Here is a 19,885-nt window from a genome sequence, read left to right as displayed (position 1 = left end):
TGTAATTGCCTTCCAACACTTATGCAAGTCGAGCACTAAATGCTGTGAACGTCATGAAGTCACTGCATGTTATATGTAATAACATTCTGTGATTCAGTAGCTGTGATGATTATTTTGTGTGAGTAATTCCTCACAGCCTTATAAATGATTACCAGGAAATTAAGACCAAAAAAGTTTCTGTTTTGCTCATTTATTTAACCTGTTTGGCAGGTGAGTTTTATTCCAGTACATTGCTTAGCATTTCTCTGCAACGAAAGTGAATCAGAACCAATCTGGTACGATTGGGGGAAAAGAAATCAACAGGCAGACAACTAATGCTCGTATCAACAGATTTTGTTGGGGACACTGTAGTAGCTTAGTCTGGTGATTATAAATATATTTCATTCAAATGTTAATAAACCCCTTAACCGTTATTATATTAAAAGTAGATCTGTGTCATTTAAAAATAACCACTGATTGTAAATGTGTTTATATAGTGTTTCTTAAGAAGACATTTTTGAATTAGTGGAAACAATAGATCCAACTCTTATAAATAAAAATAAAAAAATAATAATTTACAGTTGATAAATAAAAATAAAAAAATTATAATTTGCAGTTGTTTTTTTTATACAGGAAGTAAACCTGTGAAATCTCTCAACGCTCATGATTTGACATGAACGTTGCGCTTGGGATCAGAATTCCCCAATCTAACGCTTAACATGGATTTTGAGGATCTCTCTGGAAGATGGGGAAGCCGTTTTCTCGTTGCTCCTTGACGCAGTCTGCCAAAAGCTTGCAGTGGGTTTTCGGCAGACCAGAGAGAAGGTTCTGACTGGGGATGAAGAAGTTGTTGAGTTCACCACTTCTCAGGTGGCTCTCGAAGTCCTGAAGGAGCAGGTCGAAGCACCGACTGAGGTCCGACGCTCCCCAGTCGCTGTCTCTGGTTCTGGAGCAGCAGGCGTGGAGGAGCGTCGTCTTGGCAAGGTAGGAGCAGAACTTGGCAAATGAAGGGTTACTTTCCTTCAGCAGCTGCAGGAGATGCTTCAGGAGCTTCAGACAGTCTTTTCTGGATAAAAAGAAAAAACTTCAATAAACACACTGGAGAATTGATAAAGAACTGAAAAAAAAGTTTGCAGTAATGAATCCCACGTGATTAAAAAAACGTTATCAGAGGATCTGGATTGGAAAAAACATCTGGTTGTATCTTTTGCCAAGGTTGTCTTTATTTCTGTAATTATGTTAATGATTACATAAAAAAAAAACTTTAGTGTTTGCAAAAAATGCATAAGCAGTCTTGCCTGCAGCAACTGGCTCCCTCTCTTTCACAGCATGTCTTCTCCGATCCATGATTCTTTATAATATCCTTCTCGATGTGAGAAAACGAAACCCGCCAGGCATCTGTGACGGAAAGACAAAACAGTCTTAGCTGCAGTTGTCTAATAAGATAACATGTAAACTCTTTAGCTGCTGGTGGAATCTATCTCCGACTGATGTCAGTATTTTCCTTTTTCTTTTGCAAATCTTGTATTAGACATTCCTAATCCTCTTTTTGAACAGTTGGGTCGCTCGGTTGCACTCACCTTTGTTAAGAACGCCATCGTTTTCCTCGGTGCCCCTGCCTTTGTATTTCGGCACGAGGTAGTAAGGTTCCCTCTTGTACCCCTGTTTGACTTTAGTCCCAAGCCACTGTTCAATTTTCAAACCATCCCTGGTAAAAGCCGGCCAGCTTGATTTCACTTTGAGAGAGAGAACAACATCCAGGGAAATGATGACTGAGCCCACTTTATGGGTCAAGGTCACTGCAGGACAGCCTACCATTTTCCTCTCAATCGTCCATGCTGAAGGAAGAATGAGATGTTTCATTACAAATTGATCACTGGTTTATATTCACCCCCCACCGCCCCAAAATACATGTAATTACTGGAAATGTAATATTTTCATGCCTTCTTATCACATGCCATAATTTCTGTAAGATTTGATTTAATTTGACATAAAAAGCAAACACAACAAAGCAACAAGTTGGGCACTAACCTGAAAATCCCTTGGCAAATTTCTCCACTTCTTTTCTGAACTCTTGAAGCATTTTGCTTGCAGATAAGATGTTATTTTGCTGGAATTTCATTAAAGGGCTATTGCCACGTTTTAATGCCACGCTATAGAAGGCTCCGTCTTCCCCAAACGGTTCGATCTGAACTCGTTCCACCGGGATCGGAAGCATGACGTCAAACTCGTCAGGATCCGAGATCTGTGTGAACAAGGACGACATTCAGCAGAAATAAACTTAGAGATGATACAGAAATTGATAATAGCATCTATATATATAAAAAAGTTGTGCTGTGCAGCAATTTCTCTAAATTTGAGAAAACGTTAACAGTAGTATCTTACCTTAAGGTTTTCATAATAACTTCCTGTGTTCAGCTGTTTGTCTACTTCTCGGAAACACAAGGTTTCCTTTTTTAAATGCCTAGTTAGGTTTTCTATAAACTCATTCACAACTTTACTCGTATCTGATTTGTCCTTTGTCTTAATCTTCAGTTTTTCTAAAGTAGACTGCAGGACAGAGTCCACTGAAGCTGATCTTGTCTTCAGCAGATCTGGCTTTATTTTGTCAGGATGTACTGTATCGCAGGACTTTGGAGGAGCTGGGGTTTTTTTCCCCCCTGAAGGTCTCTCGGTCTTTTTCACCTCAAGTTGTGCACCTTCCATCTTCCCTGGAGCCTTGATACGGGGTGTTGGGGTCTCTGCCTTACCAGCAGCTTTAGGTTTTGTGGCCTTAGGGTTAGCCTTTGCTGTCGCTGACCTCATTGTTGTAGCTTGTGATTCCAGCTGTCTGTCCAAGGGTATTTCCACTGACATGGACCTGCTGGAACAAATTTTGGTTTTAGTCTTCTCTGGAGGCCTTTGTTGTTCTCTGCCTCTGCCCTTTTCTTTAGCGGTTTCCTTCACAGACGGCGTCTCTTTGGCATGATTTGGCTTCAGAGGATCCTCTTTCTTTTTCCTCCCGGTGTTTCCCGCCTCTCCTTTCTAGAGTCCGAGCATGGTGTTGAGTCAGGACTCTTTGCCTGACGAGATCTCTCTCTGCGACTCATAATGAGGAAATGAGAGCAATGAAACCGCGCTGCAGAAGATATACTAATGCCCTGCTTCCTGTTACACGCCCCTACCATATTTGGTTGAATGCCCTCGAGCTCTTCCAGGTGCAGATGCATTGAGTCATTTACTTTCTCACAGATTCGACATGTGCATGTCATTCCATAGTTATAAAAAAAAAAAAAAGTTTTTATTCCTGTGACAACAGCGACATCTTGTGGCTGTAAGTTTGCATTAAAGAAATTTTCTGACTTTCCGAATGCATAGGTTCTGATACAAACAGTACTAGCAGACAACAAAGTGCTTTGGTTGAGAGATGTTTAATGTTGCAAAGAGGCTCATGCCATCTCACAATAAGGTGCGGTAGCTTATGCCAATTCAGTATTCCTCGGTGAAAGTGCAAAATTAGCAAAATGCCAATCAAAGTGCTTCAGGCTGTTTTGAGTCCCTTCAAGGACAGGCTTAAACTTTTTCTACGCGGTATTTAAAGCTTAAATACAACAGATGTTTCACTAATACACTAAAACGGTTCTAGCCAACATGTCTAACTCTTGCTATTGGTTCACATTGAGCAGTAAGTAGGTGCAAACACTTAAAGCAGAACATGTAAGGAGACCCAAGACCATAATTCTAGACAGCTACGATTTACAGAGTAAGTGTATTTGTTCAGTATCACAGAAAAGTATTACCATAAACCAAATTAACAGCTCACATTTAGTACCATGTTGTTTTCTTTTGTTTTAACTTCTTGTTACCACATGTTACACAATGGTAGTCTAGCCACTGAGATGGATTCAGGAGTATGGCAACATGGACTGAAGATCTAACATCTTTCTTTCCTTCGAATGCTTTTGCGATGCATTGTGATGATTAACCAGTCTTTGATTATTAAGTTGAAGTGGCCAATCACAAGATGGAGTTGGATGAGGGCTGTCCTGCCTTGGAAGACCTTGTGGTCGGCAGTGCAGCACAACATTCATTTGTTCCTCTGGGCCTTCTGAGCAGACTTGGTGATTTTACCCGTGGTAGACACTTTCTTCTCCACACCTTTTATCACTCCCACGGCCACGGTCTGACGCATGTCGCGCACCGCGAACCGACCTGTGAAGGAAATTCAAGAAAAAAAATAAATAGTGATGCAGAGCACAACTTAACTGTGCTGCATTGGATACTTTTGAGGAGCCACAGGAGACATTGGGAGCTTTTCGAATCATCCAATGCATTCCCAGTTGAACTTACCCAACGGAGGATACTCAGAGAAACTCTCAACACACATAGGCTTGCCAGGAATCATGTCAACGATGGCGGCATCTCCAGATTTGAGAGATTTGGGATTGTCTTCCAGCTTCTTGCCAGAGCGGCGGTCAATTTTTCCTTGAGCTCTGCAAACTTGCAGGCAATATGAGCAGTGTGGCAGTCCAGCACAGGAGCATAACCAGCACTGATCTGCCCAGGATGGTTGAGGATGATCACCTACAAAGCAAAGTCGATGACTTGTAAATAGGAAGCTTGCTTCCTGTTAGATTTTTTTTTTTTTTTGCTGATTTAACAGTAGTTACATAGTGTTTTACTAATTTAGACTACAACAAAAAGGACATCACACTGCCTATTACTGTGACTTCGTCAACCATACTTCAAAAATAACTTGAATGCTATGAATACTTCAGAAGAGATGGTTTTATGTTTCCACACAGGCATTCATTTCTATAAAATAGAGTTTGCAGTGTCTACCTGAGCAGTGAAGTTGGCAGCTTCCTGTGGAGGGTCGTTCTTGCTATCCCCAGCCACGTTGCCACGGCGAATGTCCTTCACAGACACATTCTTGACGTTGAAGCCCACATTGTCGCCTGGGAGGGCCTCCGTCAGTGCCTCATGGTGCATCTCCACAGACTTCACCTCGGTGGTCACGTTAACGGGCGCAAACGTCACAACCATGCCAGGCTTCAGTAATCCTGTTTCCACCCGGCCCACAGGCACAGTTCCAATACCTGAGGAAAAGGAGGCCACACAATATGAGCATCGGTGGAAGACATTAAGTGGTTCAGTTTTTGGACTTAAAAAAAAACACGCGGTTTTTGATCGTCACCGTTGGTTTGAGTTAAGGCAGATGCTTACATTTTTTTAAGAAATGCATTCTTAAAAAAATGCATTTCCATTTTTTTAAGAATGGAAATGCATTCTTAAAAAAAGAATGCAATTCCATCTCATGTGCTCTATGTTCGTGAATGTGCTACATGCCTCCAATTTTGTAGACGTCCTGCAAGGGAAGTCGGAGGGGTTTGTCTGTTGGGCGGGTTGGGGGCTGAATGGCATCCAGAGCCTCCAATAGCGTGGTCCCTGATGCACTGCCATCCTTCCTGTTAATCTTCCACCCCTTAAACCATGTCATCTAGAAGATAAAAATGGGACAAATCCATTCACAAAACATCCTGTAGGATGTTTTTTTTTTTAAATTATCCCATAGAAAACTACACAAGCCAATGGAAATGTCAATTTCTAGATGGTCTGATATGCTGGTAGTCAGTTGAGTACGCCTGACTTTTGCTGTGACAAGTTCTGTACACCTGACGATAGTTTCTTCCCTGTTACTGCGGTGCTGTCGACCGTCACCGCTGGTTTGAGTTAAGGCAGATGCTTACATTTGGGCTTGGCTCAAGCATGTTGTCTCCATTCCAACCGGAGATGGGCACGAAGGCGACGGTGTCTGGGTTGTAGCCGATCTTCTTGATGTACGTGCTCACTTCCTTCACAATCTCCTCGTAGCGCTTCTGGCTGTAGTTTGGCTCGGTCGAGTCCATTTTGTTGATGCCCACAATCAGCTGCTTCACGCCGAGTGTGTACGCCAGGAGAGCGTGCTCCCGAGTTTGTCCGTTCTTAGAGATGCCGGCCTCAAACTCTCCCACGCCTGCCGCTACAATGAGCACGGCACAGTCAGCCTGAGTATGTACAACAACAAAAAAAGATGGCTATTATAAAACGATTGCAAATGATCCTGAACATACACTCCAAGATGGCTTTTGAATACTAATTTAGGAACCGTTATAAAATCAGATCCACTAATTCATTCAGAGTTGGCGTAATTACTCAGTTTGCAGACCTGAGAGGTACCAGTGATCATGTTCTTGATGAAGTCCCTGTGGCCTGGAGCATCTATGATGGTAACATAGTACTTGCTGGTCTCAAACTTCCAAAGTGAGATGTCTATTGTGATGCCACGCTCCCTCTCTGCCTTTAACTTGTCGAGCACCCAGGCGTACTTGAATGAACCCTTTCCCATCTGGAAAGGCAAAAAATATATATATATCAAGATTTTTTATTTCTTATTAGAAGTGACTATCTTCGGCGAGACCATTTCTCAGCTCTACTTGCATCAAAGGGTCATTCTCAACACGTCCCCATGTACTTTACCTCAGCAGCTTCCTTCTCAAACTTCTCAATAGTTCTCTTGTCGATGCCACCGCACTTGTAGATGAGGTGTCCTGTAGTGGTGGACTTGCCAGAGTCCACATGGCCGATCACGACTATGTTGATGTGGAGCTTCTCCTTTCCCATGATGACCACAGGGCAGAAGTCACTAGTCCACTAAAGCTGTGGTTGAGTTGTCGAGGACAGGAAATGGATGAACCAGACATTAGGAATGTACATTTGATATGTTCAAGTTAAAAAGTGAGTCCATATTAGACACTCGTTTGCACTCATTGAAGGATTGGCTGGATAATGAAAGGATGTCGTGAAATGTCGTGACCTACACAGACATAGAGAAGACTCTTTCCCGCAGACACTCACTGACACCCTCCAAGTATATTAATGGAAACGTTGCAAAGCCAGTGATGACTTGAGGAGCCTGGTACAAAGTCAACACTGTTGTCTTCAAGGTACCTCAAGCCAAAGGTACCAGTATCTGCTTTAATGAACATAGTATCGTGAGTTGTTGAATTGGACAAACAAACTTTCCGGCTAAATGCGCTTAATATTTTCAGACAACAAACAAAAGATGCTCAAATGTTCGGCATCTAATTTTTCAGAACTAATTCAAGACGCTGTTCCTCAGATGATTAAGGATCAGACCTCTGATCACCGAGACTGAACGCAAGACGCCTGGCCCCGCCCACTTTGATCCCACATCCATCCAAACCCCTGCTGCGCTCATCTCTGCACCTCAGCTCGCCTTCCGCGCATCTGAGTGCATCAGCTGATGTCGCACAGACTCGGCTCTTGCTCCCTTCCAAGCCAGAATCCACCATTTTGTCAGATCCAGCCGACCGACGGTACAGCAGCCATTTCTCTGACGCCGCAGACTTTTAATAACTGCACGACCGCTGCGTTGATCAAGTGAAACGCTGCAACCCCCTCCTCCTTGCAAGCTTTCGGCGTTGCATGCATTTGGCCATTATCTGCATCTAATTGAGAAGAGACGCCGCGGTGGCGACGCGCATCCTCAACACGATCCTGCTCCAGACAGGTGGGAGCGGATCAGGTCCCAGGACGGCCGCCACTCGTGCGGTTTGGCCGATTCTTTTGCAAATAACGTCGCAGCCACTGCCGCAGTGCGCATCGGCAAAAACAAAAGCCGCTCAAACTGCGGAGAAATCCCTTTAAAAAACAAAACAAGCGCAACCACTGCGGTAAAACCTAAACGTCAGCGGGACTTAAGGGGGACTCGCGGATCCTCCGCCATGTTCTGTCATCCGCATCGCTTGCGGACCACTGGGTGCGTATTAAATACCAGCAGCTTGCATTCCGCATCACATCTCTGTCACACACCGGGACGATGCCTTAAAAAGAGACAGACTGTTTATATGGAACTAAAACGACGCGTGTTGCTGTTCTTGTTGTTGTTTTGCCTGGATGCGGTGCGTCGTACCTGAGAGCTGGCCGGTGTCAGGTTGGCAGCAGGAGCGCAGAGGCTGCGGAGAGACGCTGATCCGTTTATAGCTTTCAGGACAGGCGGCGGGGAAAGGAGAAAGAGAGGGAGGGAGGGACGGGGGGGTCTGTTGCGTAACTGCGCACAGCGAGCTCCGCTCAGCGTCCCAGCGAGGAGGGGAAAGAACTGCTCGCAAACCGCGCACCAACCTCAACCATCCCTCATTATTAGTCGCATTTGTCTTGAAAGCAGCGTCCGCCTTTAAGTGGAGAAAAATGGGATTTTAATTGGGGTTTTCCCCGACACCGCGTCCGATAATTGAAATGCCCTAGAATGCGCAGTGTTTTGGTGTCTATGAAGCGGAGAAAAGTCGCTCAGCTGGCTTGCAGCAATAAGCGGGAGGTAAACTGCCCTCCGGACGCGCTGTGGTTGCATTGATGTTCCCTTTGAACCCTTTTCACTGCGCCTGTCCGACAATTAGCGCAGCGGCCCCGAGCCACTGACTAGAAAGTCTGGCTCCAGGCGGTAAAGCTAAATTCACATTCCTCACATTCATTCCACCAACATGTAACGCGTGTCAATAATTTGTATTTACACAATTTACGTTTCACACGTATGATGCATACGTTTTGAGGGTATGCGTCATAACAGCATCAATGAGCAACGCTCCCCCATCAAGAGCAATTTTGAAGTCTAAGATGATTATTGAAACCTGGACTTTGACTGGGCCGATTTACACTTCACCATCCCAATCATATCTGGTGTTTCTCGGTCTTCATGATGTCTGTCCATTGATGTTCTCTTACAAACCTCTAAGGTCTTCACAGTTTTTATGTGCTTATGAACTGTTTTGGAAATGAAAACCCAAAGCAATGTCAGATTTGTCACTGGCTGTATTTGATACAATTCTATTAACATGAATAAAGACATTTTTCTGGAATGTTTCCATTACAATTATTTACCATCATATCTGTTTACTGTGCAGCACAATACAAAGTCCCTTTGATTCCTTGTATATCAACACAGAAATAAAAATGTAAAATATATATATATATACATACATAATCAGAATATGTCTAAAGAGCTGGATTATAAGTGTCTTAATTAAGGCTTGAGTGTCTTAATTAAGGCATAAGTGCATTGTTTCTACTCCCATTGTGGTGCTTCTTGTGAAAAGCAATATTAATAACATATTGGTTTCACAAGTTTAAATTTGTCAATTGAAAAAGAAACTAAAGTAAACTTAATTTTAAGAAATTAGATCTAATTCAATTGACACTGAAACTATTTGACTTTTCAATCCACATATGGCATAAAACACTGAGAAAAAAGTGCCCTTCCTTTGAATCACTGACTTAGAGTTTCACTGTAATTCCCTTATCGAGAAACAAAAAGCTTAATTTCAAGAAATATTGTAACCCATTTTTCTCATTTGATGAGCATCGTCGACTACAAGGAGGGCCCCGGGGATCCCTCAATTAAACAAAGAAATAAAAAAGTAAACATTAAGACATAATTCTCGAAACACATTGACGTCACAAAAAAAGGCAACCGCAACAAACAGAAACAAAGACTTTTTAAGGCGACGTCGATGTAAGGCTAGTTACTTTCCTCTCTTTAGAAGAGCTCAGATATTTTTTCTTTCTAAAGAAAAACCTGTAAAACAAACCTCGACTCTTCAGTCCAGTATTAAAACGAACCACCTCAAATATGCAAAAAGAGGCAGGTACAGAGTTAAAATGTAGATAAAAACGTGACAAATTACAGGTCAAGGTACAAATGTGTTACTAAACGTTGCACAAAACAGTGAGGAAAAAAAAACTCCCTCGTCAGTGTAGATCTTTGTTGGTTTAAAAAAAAAGAAACGGATTCACTGTAGGATTTTTGAGTAACAACACAATGACAGCAATGATAACATTATTGCTTCTGTAGCTTCATTGCCTGTGCTAAGCTCCTAATGAAGCATAGATGACTGGTTACAATGCAGACTAATTTACTGGCCTTTTTAACTCAAACATTTAATCTGTGGCTGCAAAACCGTCAACCTTATAACTAAAACCAGCTTCCCTTTCTACTGTTCTCTACTGAACAAAAAATAAGATCTTAAGATCACAGGGTAAAATGTTTTAAATCAGGTTTTAACATCATTAAAATATGGGTCTTCTTCACAAAATATGAACTCTGCTGCTCAACAAGCACAAATTTCTTACAGAGTTTGTTCTCTGAATGGACGCGACGATTCAGAGAATCGTCGCGTTTTCAACATGCAGCGTTTTCAGTCTCCGTGGGAGTAGGCTGTACGGACGGCCCAGGGCTGAACCGTCCCTCGTCCAAACACGGCGTAGAACAGAGCGCCAAACACGTTGATGGCAGCGGCGATGTAAAACACAGTCTGCCATTCCTCTATAGTGTTCTGGAAGACAGTCAGCACAGAAATGGATGAATAATACACACAAAGCAATGTTTCAGGTCAATGTAACTGTTTAAGTTAAATTAAAGTAGCAGATTGGTTAGAAAAGTGTTTAAATTCTTTCTCTAACTGCCTTACATGTACTGTCTGTACAATAAAAATGATGATCATCGATCATTCAATTGCACACACAGAAAGGTTGAATTGTGATTTCCTTCCAGTGAAACCATTATATTGGTTTCCTGTAAAAGTAAACATCAATGGAGGCATTCTTTAAAGAATTGTGTGTACGGAGCAGTAACTTCCAATACCATTAGAAATGTTTGCTTTAGGTCTCCACTCAGAAATCAAACAAGTAAACAAATGCAAAAAAACATTAAGCATTTGTTACAGAACAAATTGTGAATTTTTCATGTAAATCGATCATAGAAAAAAATGAAAAATCGTCCCAGGTTGAAGATGACCGCCCCCAAGTGGTCAAATGTTGACATGTACATCTTTGAGATGGAAGAGGAATGTTTCGGACTCATTATTCACAGTTTGAGTGACTCTAATGAGGTCATCTTTATTGGTGCAATTAACAAAACCCCCTGCCTTAACCTGAAACAATGAGGATTAAAAAAACCAGTTGCTTTCAATCATGAAACGCCAACTCACACTGTGTGTTAGAGCTCTTGCTATGACGGGTCCCACCATACCAGGAATGGTGGCAAAAGTGTTGGTGATTCCCAGCAGGATACCGGCATACCTAGAAAAATATGCAACTGATCAACGTTCACGAAAGTGTGCGAAGACAATAGCTTGAAAGAGTTTAATTACACTTTAAAGCGTTACAAAAGGTAGACTAGTTCTGAAAAGCCGTCTCTCAGAACAGGATGGGCAGACTGGTTCGTGAACATTCATCTTAACCCGTTCTTACGAAGGAGCGATGTCGAGGTGGTTGATGTTAAAGCCGGAGGCCGACACTCCGCCCAGAGCAGAGGAGAGGGTGAGGAAGGTCACGGCCAAGCTGTAGTTACAGCCTGTGAAACCTGCTGCCACCAGGAACACGGCGGGCCCGATCATACCTGACACAAAAACATGCAGCGTTTTCAAATCACAACCATCTAAAACAGTGCTGAAGGAATAAATCTTGATGAATCGATTATTGAAATAATCATCGTCTAATTTCGTAATCGATTAATTGTCAACTGAAGCGCACAGACTCCCCAAAAAAATCACCTTACTAAAAGCAGTAATTAAGCCCAAACTGTTCATAAGATAAGTGTTTTTATCTTTGCATTTACGTTAAACGCTTGTGTCAATATGTTTTACCCAAATCTCTCCAAGTGGCAGAGTATTAACTTCACATGGTTCAATTTCACTGAATGAATGCTATATTATTGCATTTTAAGATTTATTTAAAAAAGAACTGAATTATTTGTTTGCATTTCTAATATTATGTAAAAAACTTTACGTGGTTGAATAACAAATCTGGAGAACGTGCAAATAATAATAAAAAAAAATTAACTGTCATAACAATCAATAGAATAATTAATGACTAAAATAACGGTTGGTTGGAGGCCTGCATGTAAATGTTTATTACCAATCAGAGAGAAGGACTTCCTGACGATGACTGTAGGGTAAAGGCAAGTCTCTCGCAGGTAATCGGCGACTTGGCCGCTCAGTACGGCCATCAGAGCACAGCCCAGGTACGGCAGAGCGGAGAGAAACCCGTTCTGTCAGGACAAACATCATCAACACATTCTCTCTTTAAAAGAGCCTGTCTAGCATTTCCTGCTTTGGACTATTACCTATAACAAAATGTACCATTTTTTCCCCAGATGTTGTGCAGCCCTTCTCACCTGCTGTATGCTGAACCCCAGGATGTCGTTCATGTAAGTCGGCAGGAGAGTGAGGAGCGTGTAGAAGGTCCAGTTGTAGGAAAAGTGAGCTACGACGATGGCCATCAGCGGCATAGAGGTCACGATGGCTCGCCAGGGGATGTGGCTTGAAGAGGTAGACAGCTGGAAAAAAACAAATGGAAATTTTGTTTGCATCGTCTGTTTGCCCTTTGCTTTGGGACGTCTAGTTTACTAATCGTGACCAAAAAAGCTTCCATAATTTCATACAGGTTCACCGCCGAGTTATATCTGGTGTTTGATATCCTTCGACGAAAGATGGTGCATTAAGCTTTATTTCTTTATTGATAAGGAAGGAAGAGGAAGTTTAATATTACACTTGAATACAACCAACATACAAGATTATCTCAAAGTGATTCTATGTTCTTTGTCTCCCCCTGCAGGTGTAAATTTTATCATCTTTAAGAGTTCTGGAAGTGGAACAATGGCCTCCACTGAGCAGGACACCATGCAACAATAGAGACTAATGGAAATATATAATAAAATAAAAGCAATCACTAGTGACAGTCAGTGAATTAAGTGTTTATTAATAGCAGGGTTCGTACTCTTTTCCCACTGTAAAATTCAAGCATTTTCAATTATTTCAGGCACTCGGACGAACCCTGTAATAAATTGTTTCTGATTTTAAACAACAATTAAGGCACTTTTAGAGCTCCATAAATTGTTGCTCTTGCAATTTTTTTAAATTTTCCATTTGAAAATCATTCAGAGCCATGATAAATTCTCTAAATTTGCTTCGTATGCAACAACCATGCCTTATCAGTAGAAGAAGTTAAAATTTACAATAAGTTGAATCTTTATAGAGTCATTACAGATTTCTGATGGCTGCAGGAGGTTGTTTTAGGGTTAAATGCTCTACATTTTATTAAACTAAACTCCAGTTAAGCTAGCTGAGTATTTCTGCTGACCATGCCCATATAAAGAAATAGATAAGGCAGCATTTATTTCAATTTCATAAACTATAAAACAAGTCTATACATTAATGATTTCAAACCATGCTGCGTTAAGATTGTGGCTGAAGATTTCATACTAACCACCTGTAAACTGCAGATTCACTGCGAGTTTCGTCACCAAACTACTGAACAAGACCGATAAGAAAATAAACAAGACATTTTGCAACAAAGAAATGTCTGCAAGGTGATACCTCATTTTTCAGAGAGTTGGTGATGTAAAGCCTCTCCTGCTCTGATATCCGGGGGTGACTGTTTGGACTGTCAAAGACGAGGAAAGCCCACAGGACGAACCACACCAAGCCAACAGCACCTGGACACATACATGCACACAGATACTTGCCTCACCGCAAACTCAAGACTTCAACACCCATGTGATTGCACATACTCAGATGTGTGACTTTTATAGATTCTAAGACTCAGAAAAGACAGCGAAGCAACTTTACAGCAAGTCAGCAAGAAGCAAATGCAGTGGAAGTTGTGAAGGTTTTTAATCAAACAGGCCGTTTCCTCTTCAGTCTGCTTATTCATTGTTTCCACAAAACAAAGAGGAACAAACAGCAAACTCACACTGCTTCGCTCATACCATGTCAACTCATCCCTGACATTCTTCAACACTCAATAGCAATTGATAAAACATCCGATGTAGTTTAACCTTCTTTGTTGTAATTTGCTATATCTCGATCTTTTAACATCTTCCAAGAAATTTGAAAGAGCCTGATCACAACTTTTAATGTGAAAGAAAGAAAAATGAACTTGCAGGAGTCTTCATTGTTCACCGTTTAAAAAGCAGAGATGTAACCCGAGTGGCAGAGAGATTTTTCTTCAACTAGCCACATTCGACATGCATCATTACCAAAGACGTAGAAGACATAGGGCCAGCCCATGTAGAAGCAGATTTCACCAGACAGCGGCAGAGCCACGACCGTCCCCAGCTGGGCTCCTGGGACGGGAGACAAAATGGAAAACATCAGCTGTCCATAGCTGCATACAATAAAACAGAAAGATTATTTATTTTCAGTTATTCATCATTTGTTGGAATAATTCAAAAAATATATGCATAGTCTACTCCTTCTTTTATAAGTCAATTTACTGCGACATAAGCAACTAAGCGTCAACCAACCATTCATCTTTAAACACAAACTGGCAGTGTATAGAACAATAAGAAACAAGATGCATCCTTGTAATGACAAAGCACTCTACTGAGTCATCATGCTTCATTATGCCAAGAGACATAGAATAATGCATTTTATTATTTTCTTTAAAGTAAAACTTGATCTACTCTCTCTGGTTTGTTTAGACAGATTTGTTCCATAAACAGAAACACAACATTCCTTTTATTTACTTCTGACCTCTCAAATTCTAAAGTCTCTCTTTTCATAAATCTTTTTTGCAAACGTGTTGGTAATATGCTATGACTTGCAGACTATAACAGTCCACCAAGTCATGAAATTTAATTAATTTTAAGTTGAAGGACAATTGCGCTTGTTGGACCTCTGTAGCGTTTTCTGCTTCCATAAATATAAGGTAATCTATAGCTACTGATGGTGTAGTCGTGACTGGATTAGAGAGAAAGCGAAATAATCAATAAGAGTGATTAGCGATGGAAGTAACAACATAAATTGTTGTGATAAAGTGTGAGGTGTGTCATTATAAAATCATAAATTAGCAACAGAAACTGGAAAGATGATGAGCCTCATCCTCGTTGCTCCCAGTGTGCTATGCAGTAAATGACCTAATCAAATTATACTCTTCAATTGGATTTAGGTCTAAGGAAATTCTCGTGATTTCAATTCAGATTCTCTGTATCATAAACATCTGCACTACTTGCTGCAGGGGATTTGGCTAAAATAACAACAGAACAATTGCAGAAAAATTATTTTCTGATTATAGTTTGTCAACTGTGTTTAGAAATGCACCAGTTAGCGGTTTACAGTGGTGTTTGTGTTCTGATGAAATCTAACCTGACCCGCATGATTAATGGTAGGACACCATTAGCAGTATTAGGAATTAGTGCAACCTCTGTTAGACGCCTCATGGCTCTAAAACACGATACAGAACCAGAACGTGGCTGATAATAGTGACAACAAAGTGAACATATTTTCCTGCGTCTCTTCTCACCAATGTATGAAATGGTGAGCAGTCTACTTCTCTCCAGCGGCGGGGCCCATGATGCCCACATGGTGTACATTGCAGGGAACGTGACACCCTGGATACAAACGAAAAGAAGAATCTGATAACAACATCTGGCTATTGTTGTTGTTTTTACATGTATGGTTCCAAAAGAAAGATTTCACAGCCATTGTGAAGCTTTTAATTAATCTCCGTCAGCTTTGGACAAACTTAAATGTACTGAATTTACCAGTCATTGCCACAGATTCTCACTTGCATTTAGATAAATGTGCTGTAATCTAAAACATTTTACTTTTGCTTTATGGGTAACAACTGATCCCCTGAAAGGTGAACTGCATTCCTACTCTCCGCTCCTACTCCGTTTCCCTTAACTCAGGACATTTTCATTCTCTTCCCCCAACATGATGATGCTGTCATTCTGTAAAGACAATGCATTCATAATGGTGATTTTTTGTTTTTGTTCATTTTAGCTCATCCTGTCAACTTGATTGTGCCATTTTACAGCGCAATCAAGTAACCATGTCACCTTCAGTTATGAAATCGCCGCACATTTCAAACATGACTTATGAGAAATTTGACTTTTGCTTAGGCACTCTTGAATGGTTGCCACCGGAGATTGAAGGATTTCTCAAACATGTACGAAAGAATCAAGGCAGCACTCCAGATATATTTTTGATGAAGGAATTTTAACACGATAAAAAGTTTAAAAAAAAAAAAAAAGGTAATTTCACAAAAAAACCAGGCCTTTAAACTTTTTAAAATAAAACTCTAGGGAACAAATCTGATGCAACTGATGTTTAATATTTAAATACAGTTCTTTTGATAAGGACAGTTTTCTCATAAACCCATTCAGATGAAGCTTTTCAAATGAGTATAATGGCATAAACACAGCACTGATACTTGGAGAGGTTCTGGTTTTCTTCTGTAAAAGAACTAATTAAATTATGTCTGTACTGCTAGAAAGACCAACACTTTCGTAAATCTGACTCTAACGACTGTGTTTCCAGGAATGTCCTGTTCGCATACCTCTCCGACGCCCTCCAGCGCTCTCACTACAATGAGATAGCTCGCGCCCAGGTTGGCGGCCAGGGGCGTGAGCAGTGTGAAGAGGGCGGTTCCCAGAACGCCGAATCCCATCAGCCACTTAGCTCCGCAGCGGCCGGCCAGGTAGCCGCCGGGGATCTGTGTCAGGATGTAGCCGTAGAAAAAGGAGCCCAAGATCCATCCCTGAGTCGCAGAGTCCCAGTTGTAAACACCGGCCTGAGAGAACGCACCAAGTCATTACTATTTTTGCAGGGCTATTCAGAATGCTGAAAATAGAAGGCTGTGATCACCAAGAAGTAACACAGTGGTATGTAACCAAATGTGGCTGTAACACTCACCGACTGGTTGTGTTTGGGTGGTACGGGGTTGTTGTGGGGGGTGCACACCGAGCCACTGTGGTTGCTGCTGGACTGGTGGGTGTTGTTGAGCATGTCCACCATCGCCACGCTGAGGTTCACCCTCAGGGAGTAGACCACGAAGAATCCGTAGCTGGAGAGCAACGCCAAGCCGTAGCGTGAAGAACAGCATGCTGGCGCTGAACGGAGAAGAAAACGGATAAAACGGTCAGGTGAATAATTTCCAGTAAAACATTGCATTTATGTCCACAGCATTTTGGACAAAAACAGCTTTTATTACTGAAGAAATTAAGAGAAACCCAAATATGTGGTCTGCAATACGTTTGTTTTTAACTGTTTCAGGACTAGACCTACTTTCAGAACCACCAGTGTGGTTTAACACCTCCATCTAGGAAGGTCAAGAGGCCATAAAAAGTACTCAAAAAAATTATCTGGGCAAGTTTATTGTGGGACACAAAGAAAACATGTCATTAAATTAAGTACAAATGATAAATTATTTTGTTTTCTTCTCGTTAAGTGTGTGTTGTTGTTTTTTTACTGACTTGAAAACTCAATTTCATATTTTATCAGGTAGAAGATATGATTAGAAAGTAAAAAAATATATATATCTTGAATTATAGTGGAACAAAACTGTCCAAACATTTTTTTTCATGCCCTTTTTTTTTGTCTTTTCAAATTTGAAAATTATCAATCCAAATTTTCCCAGCCTTTTTCAAGACAGAGTATGAATCCTTTAAAAAAAAAAAAAAGAAAAAAAATATCAATAGCAATTGACTTGAAATGCAAAGATTTTTGCAAGAATTTCTACTGATTCAACAAAATAAAAACTATACATCTCCTGTATGTTTTAGTTCTCTCCCTGATGGCATCTACAACCTTTTCAGCATGTCAATGTTCTTCTTCTTCTAAGGAGCCATCATTTAATCCTACTTTGGGCCCCACTGCCTTAGTTCCACTTGTACACAAATCTTCAAACTTTGCGTTTAAGCACAGGTAGAGATCATTCTGATTCTGCTATATGACAATTTATTTTAGAATTGGGAAGCACCACTTCCTTAAATTGCAATGACAACACTGACACAACTTTCTAAGGAAAGCTGAATTTTGGGGAGAAATATTCAACTAACTATAGTCTATTAAAAAAGAAAAAACACTAAAGACTCGTAGCTGCAACTTGTGCTTCGCATGCTTAAATCTGAACATTGCTTGTTACCTGAGCAGTTTTTTTATTTTTATTGATGTCATTAATGACGGCACCTGCTCAGGTAAAGTTGTTTTATGGGAGAAGACTGCCTCGTGACGGAGGGTGGCACAGAAAGTCCTCCAACAAGGCAAACAGGAAAAGACCCGGATCTTCACTGGTCACACCTGAGGCTCGCTGAAGTCGCCCAAAACACATTGGCGATGTAAAATAGTTGGTGGCAAAGAGTGACGTTCTTGTTGACAAGTGTGAACAAAAAAATTAAATAAAAAAAATGGAAGTGGGAGTTAAAAACAACTTAAATAAGCTCCTTTTGCTTTCTTGAAACAAAGAAAACCAGACCACCGACTCATGTCTGTCTGTTGAGCCTTGCGAGCCTGTTAGCGGCAATTTAAAAAATATATATTATTACTATTTTTATTATTGTCTCACCTCTCTGAAGTCTTCGGTGAAGGAGCGGCCTTTGCTGCTCGTCTTTCTCGACGTCAGAGTCGTACCGCTCCATGTTTTCAGCAGGAAATGGCCAGCAGACACTAACGGCTAGACGAGAGTCATCGTTGTAACGGGAGCGAGAGCAACGAACGGCTTTCCGCAGACACAAACTACGTCACGTGATCTGCGTCAGCTGACCGGAAGTAAGGGTTTTTTCTGTATGGCAAGTCAGTTTGTCATATAATAGTTAGGCTCTTCAAGGTACAGTTCCGTTAAAAATATCCTCACTTAAAAAAATGCTTTTTTTGATACTACTGAGCGTAAGTAGACACAAGCCCAGGACACCCACGCTGACAACTACAGCCTCTATATCTTGCCCGCGCCAGCCGCCACCACGTTTCATTACAGGCCAGAATTTCTCTCCGTTGGGTCTCGGATGTCTGCGGGGAAAGTGAGGAAGAAAGTGAGGAGGCCATAGCACGTTTCAGGGTGCATGTGGAGTACCTCATTGGCTGGGTCAAAGAGCGCAAGTTGTTTGACTCTGAAATTCCCCTAGGCGTTCTTGGGATTGTCAACCAACTGTACACTGTTGCTTCCCTACTAACAAATGGTAAAAAATGCCCTCTAGCAACTGCCTGGCAAAAGAAGCCTGACAAAGTATGTTGTATCTTCACTGTTCATTTTATAATACTGTTTAATAAAATTAAGTCACTTTTTTTTTTAGAAAACTCTACACGTCACGGACCCTTTTTTTTCTTTTCACCTTTATCTCTGCGGTTATATCAAGTATTTGCATAACGGTCAGGCCTTGAAGATGAATATAAAATTTTCATCTGTGGCTGGATGCTGCTGTGAGTGTGACACACAGCCAGACTGTTGCATAAGCATGTCCTGTGGCTACTCCTGTTATGATGGGAAGCCTAACTCAGCATGCTGGAGGCAAAGCGCAGAGGATTCAAACCACAAACTAGGCATAAACAATCTACCGCATCCAATTTTTCCTACAACTATCGTAAAAGCCAGAATATCAGCACAGATTTGTACTATAACGCTCCCAAGAGGTGATTAGAAATGTTGTTTCCATCAGAAGACATATTGTACATGGTGGAACATATTATAATATGAGAAGTCACATGATGAATTTGACCATTTTATAACAAAGTTTATGTGAGTCAAGAGATTGAGAGAGAGACTCACATGTGTGTAAAATAACAGAGAGCTGATTAGAGTATGTAAAAATATACATATTAAAATACTTGAGGCATGCTGTCGTGTTGTTTTTGGAAGACTTTTTTTCCTATGGTAAGCTAGAACATACTGTGGGACTCAAAACGATCCATAATTACTTTAAAATTAAAAATTTTTTGTGATGTGTAAAATGAGACAACAAAAACTTAAAAAGTGTTTTTCAAACTACTTCCAACTATAACTTGAAGCATATATTTTTGGACAAAAGGAAAATGATTAGCCTGGTATAAACACCCTGAAGCTAACGTTTACCGATACACGCTTTTTTTTTCGATAC

The 19,885-nt window shown here is 41.0% G+C and overlaps 3 protein-coding genes across 3 annotated transcripts; all 3 read right to left on the bottom strand.

Annotated features, from left to right (window-relative positions):
• Positions 1–191: 191 nt before the first annotated feature.
• On the bottom strand, positions 192–3,273 carry cgasa (cyclic GMP-AMP synthase a). Its single transcript, XM_055029341.1, is given in 6 exon segments — positions 192–1,045; positions 1,278–1,377; positions 1,560–1,817; positions 2,011–2,224; positions 2,365–2,981; positions 2,984–3,273. Coding segments are annotated over 6 exon segments (1,788 nt in total). The 5' UTR covers positions 3,231–3,273; the 3' UTR covers positions 192–693.
• A 97-nt stretch (positions 3,274–3,370) lies between these two features.
• eef1a1a (eukaryotic translation elongation factor 1 alpha 1a) lies at positions 3,371–8,063 on the bottom strand. The gene is given in 9 exon segments (XM_055029343.1): positions 3,371–4,170; positions 4,309–4,437; positions 4,440–4,542; positions 4,801–5,057; positions 5,308–5,458; positions 5,709–6,005; positions 6,167–6,346; positions 6,478–6,657; positions 7,934–8,063. Coding segments are annotated over 8 exon segments (1,386 nt in total). The 5' UTR covers positions 6,622–6,657; positions 7,934–8,063; the 3' UTR covers positions 3,371–4,045.
• Positions 8,064–8,808: 745 nt separating this feature from the next.
• Positions 8,809–18,525, bottom strand: slc17a5 (solute carrier family 17 member 5). The gene is made up of 11 exons (XM_055029342.1): positions 18,361–18,525; positions 16,710–16,906; positions 16,354–16,587; positions 15,316–15,403; positions 14,051–14,137; positions 13,389–13,507; positions 12,188–12,349; positions 11,929–12,061; positions 11,263–11,410; positions 11,001–11,091; positions 8,809–10,346 (listed from the first exon to the last, which is right to left on the bottom strand). The coding sequence occupies exons 1-11, from the start codon at positions 18,431–18,433 to the stop codon at positions 10,209–10,211; spliced, it is 1,470 nt and encodes a 489-aa protein (XP_054885317.1). The 5' UTR covers positions 18,434–18,525; the 3' UTR covers positions 8,809–10,208.
• Between the last annotated feature and the right edge of the window lie 1,360 nt (positions 18,526–19,885).

Source organism: Poeciliopsis prolifica, unplaced genomic scaffold (genome assembly GCF_027474105.1).
Source record: "Poeciliopsis prolifica strain line A6 unplaced genomic scaffold, Auburn_PproV2 SCAFFOLD005, whole genome shotgun sequence".
In the NCBI taxonomy this organism is placed as follows: Eukaryota; Metazoa; Chordata; class Actinopteri; order Cyprinodontiformes; family Poeciliidae; genus Poeciliopsis; species Poeciliopsis prolifica.
This window is presented reverse-complemented; position numbering and strand designations above follow the sequence as displayed.

What these genes read in the sequence shown, in the direction of transcription:
- slc17a5 (XM_055029342.1), bottom strand. Translation starts at nt 18,433, where the DNA reads ATGGAGCGGTACGACTCTGACGTCGAGAAAGACGAGCAGCAAAGGCCG. An exon ending in CGCTGGAGGGCGTCGGAGAG is followed by an intron (nt 15,404 to 16,353) that starts GTATGCGAACAG and finishes GTTTGTATCCAG; the next exon opens with GGTGTCACGTTCCCTGCAAT. An exon ending in TGGGGTTCAGCATACAGCAG is followed by an intron (nt 12,062 to 12,187) that starts GTGAGAAGGGCT and finishes TTGTCCTGACAG; the next exon opens with AACGGGTTTCTCTCCGCTCT.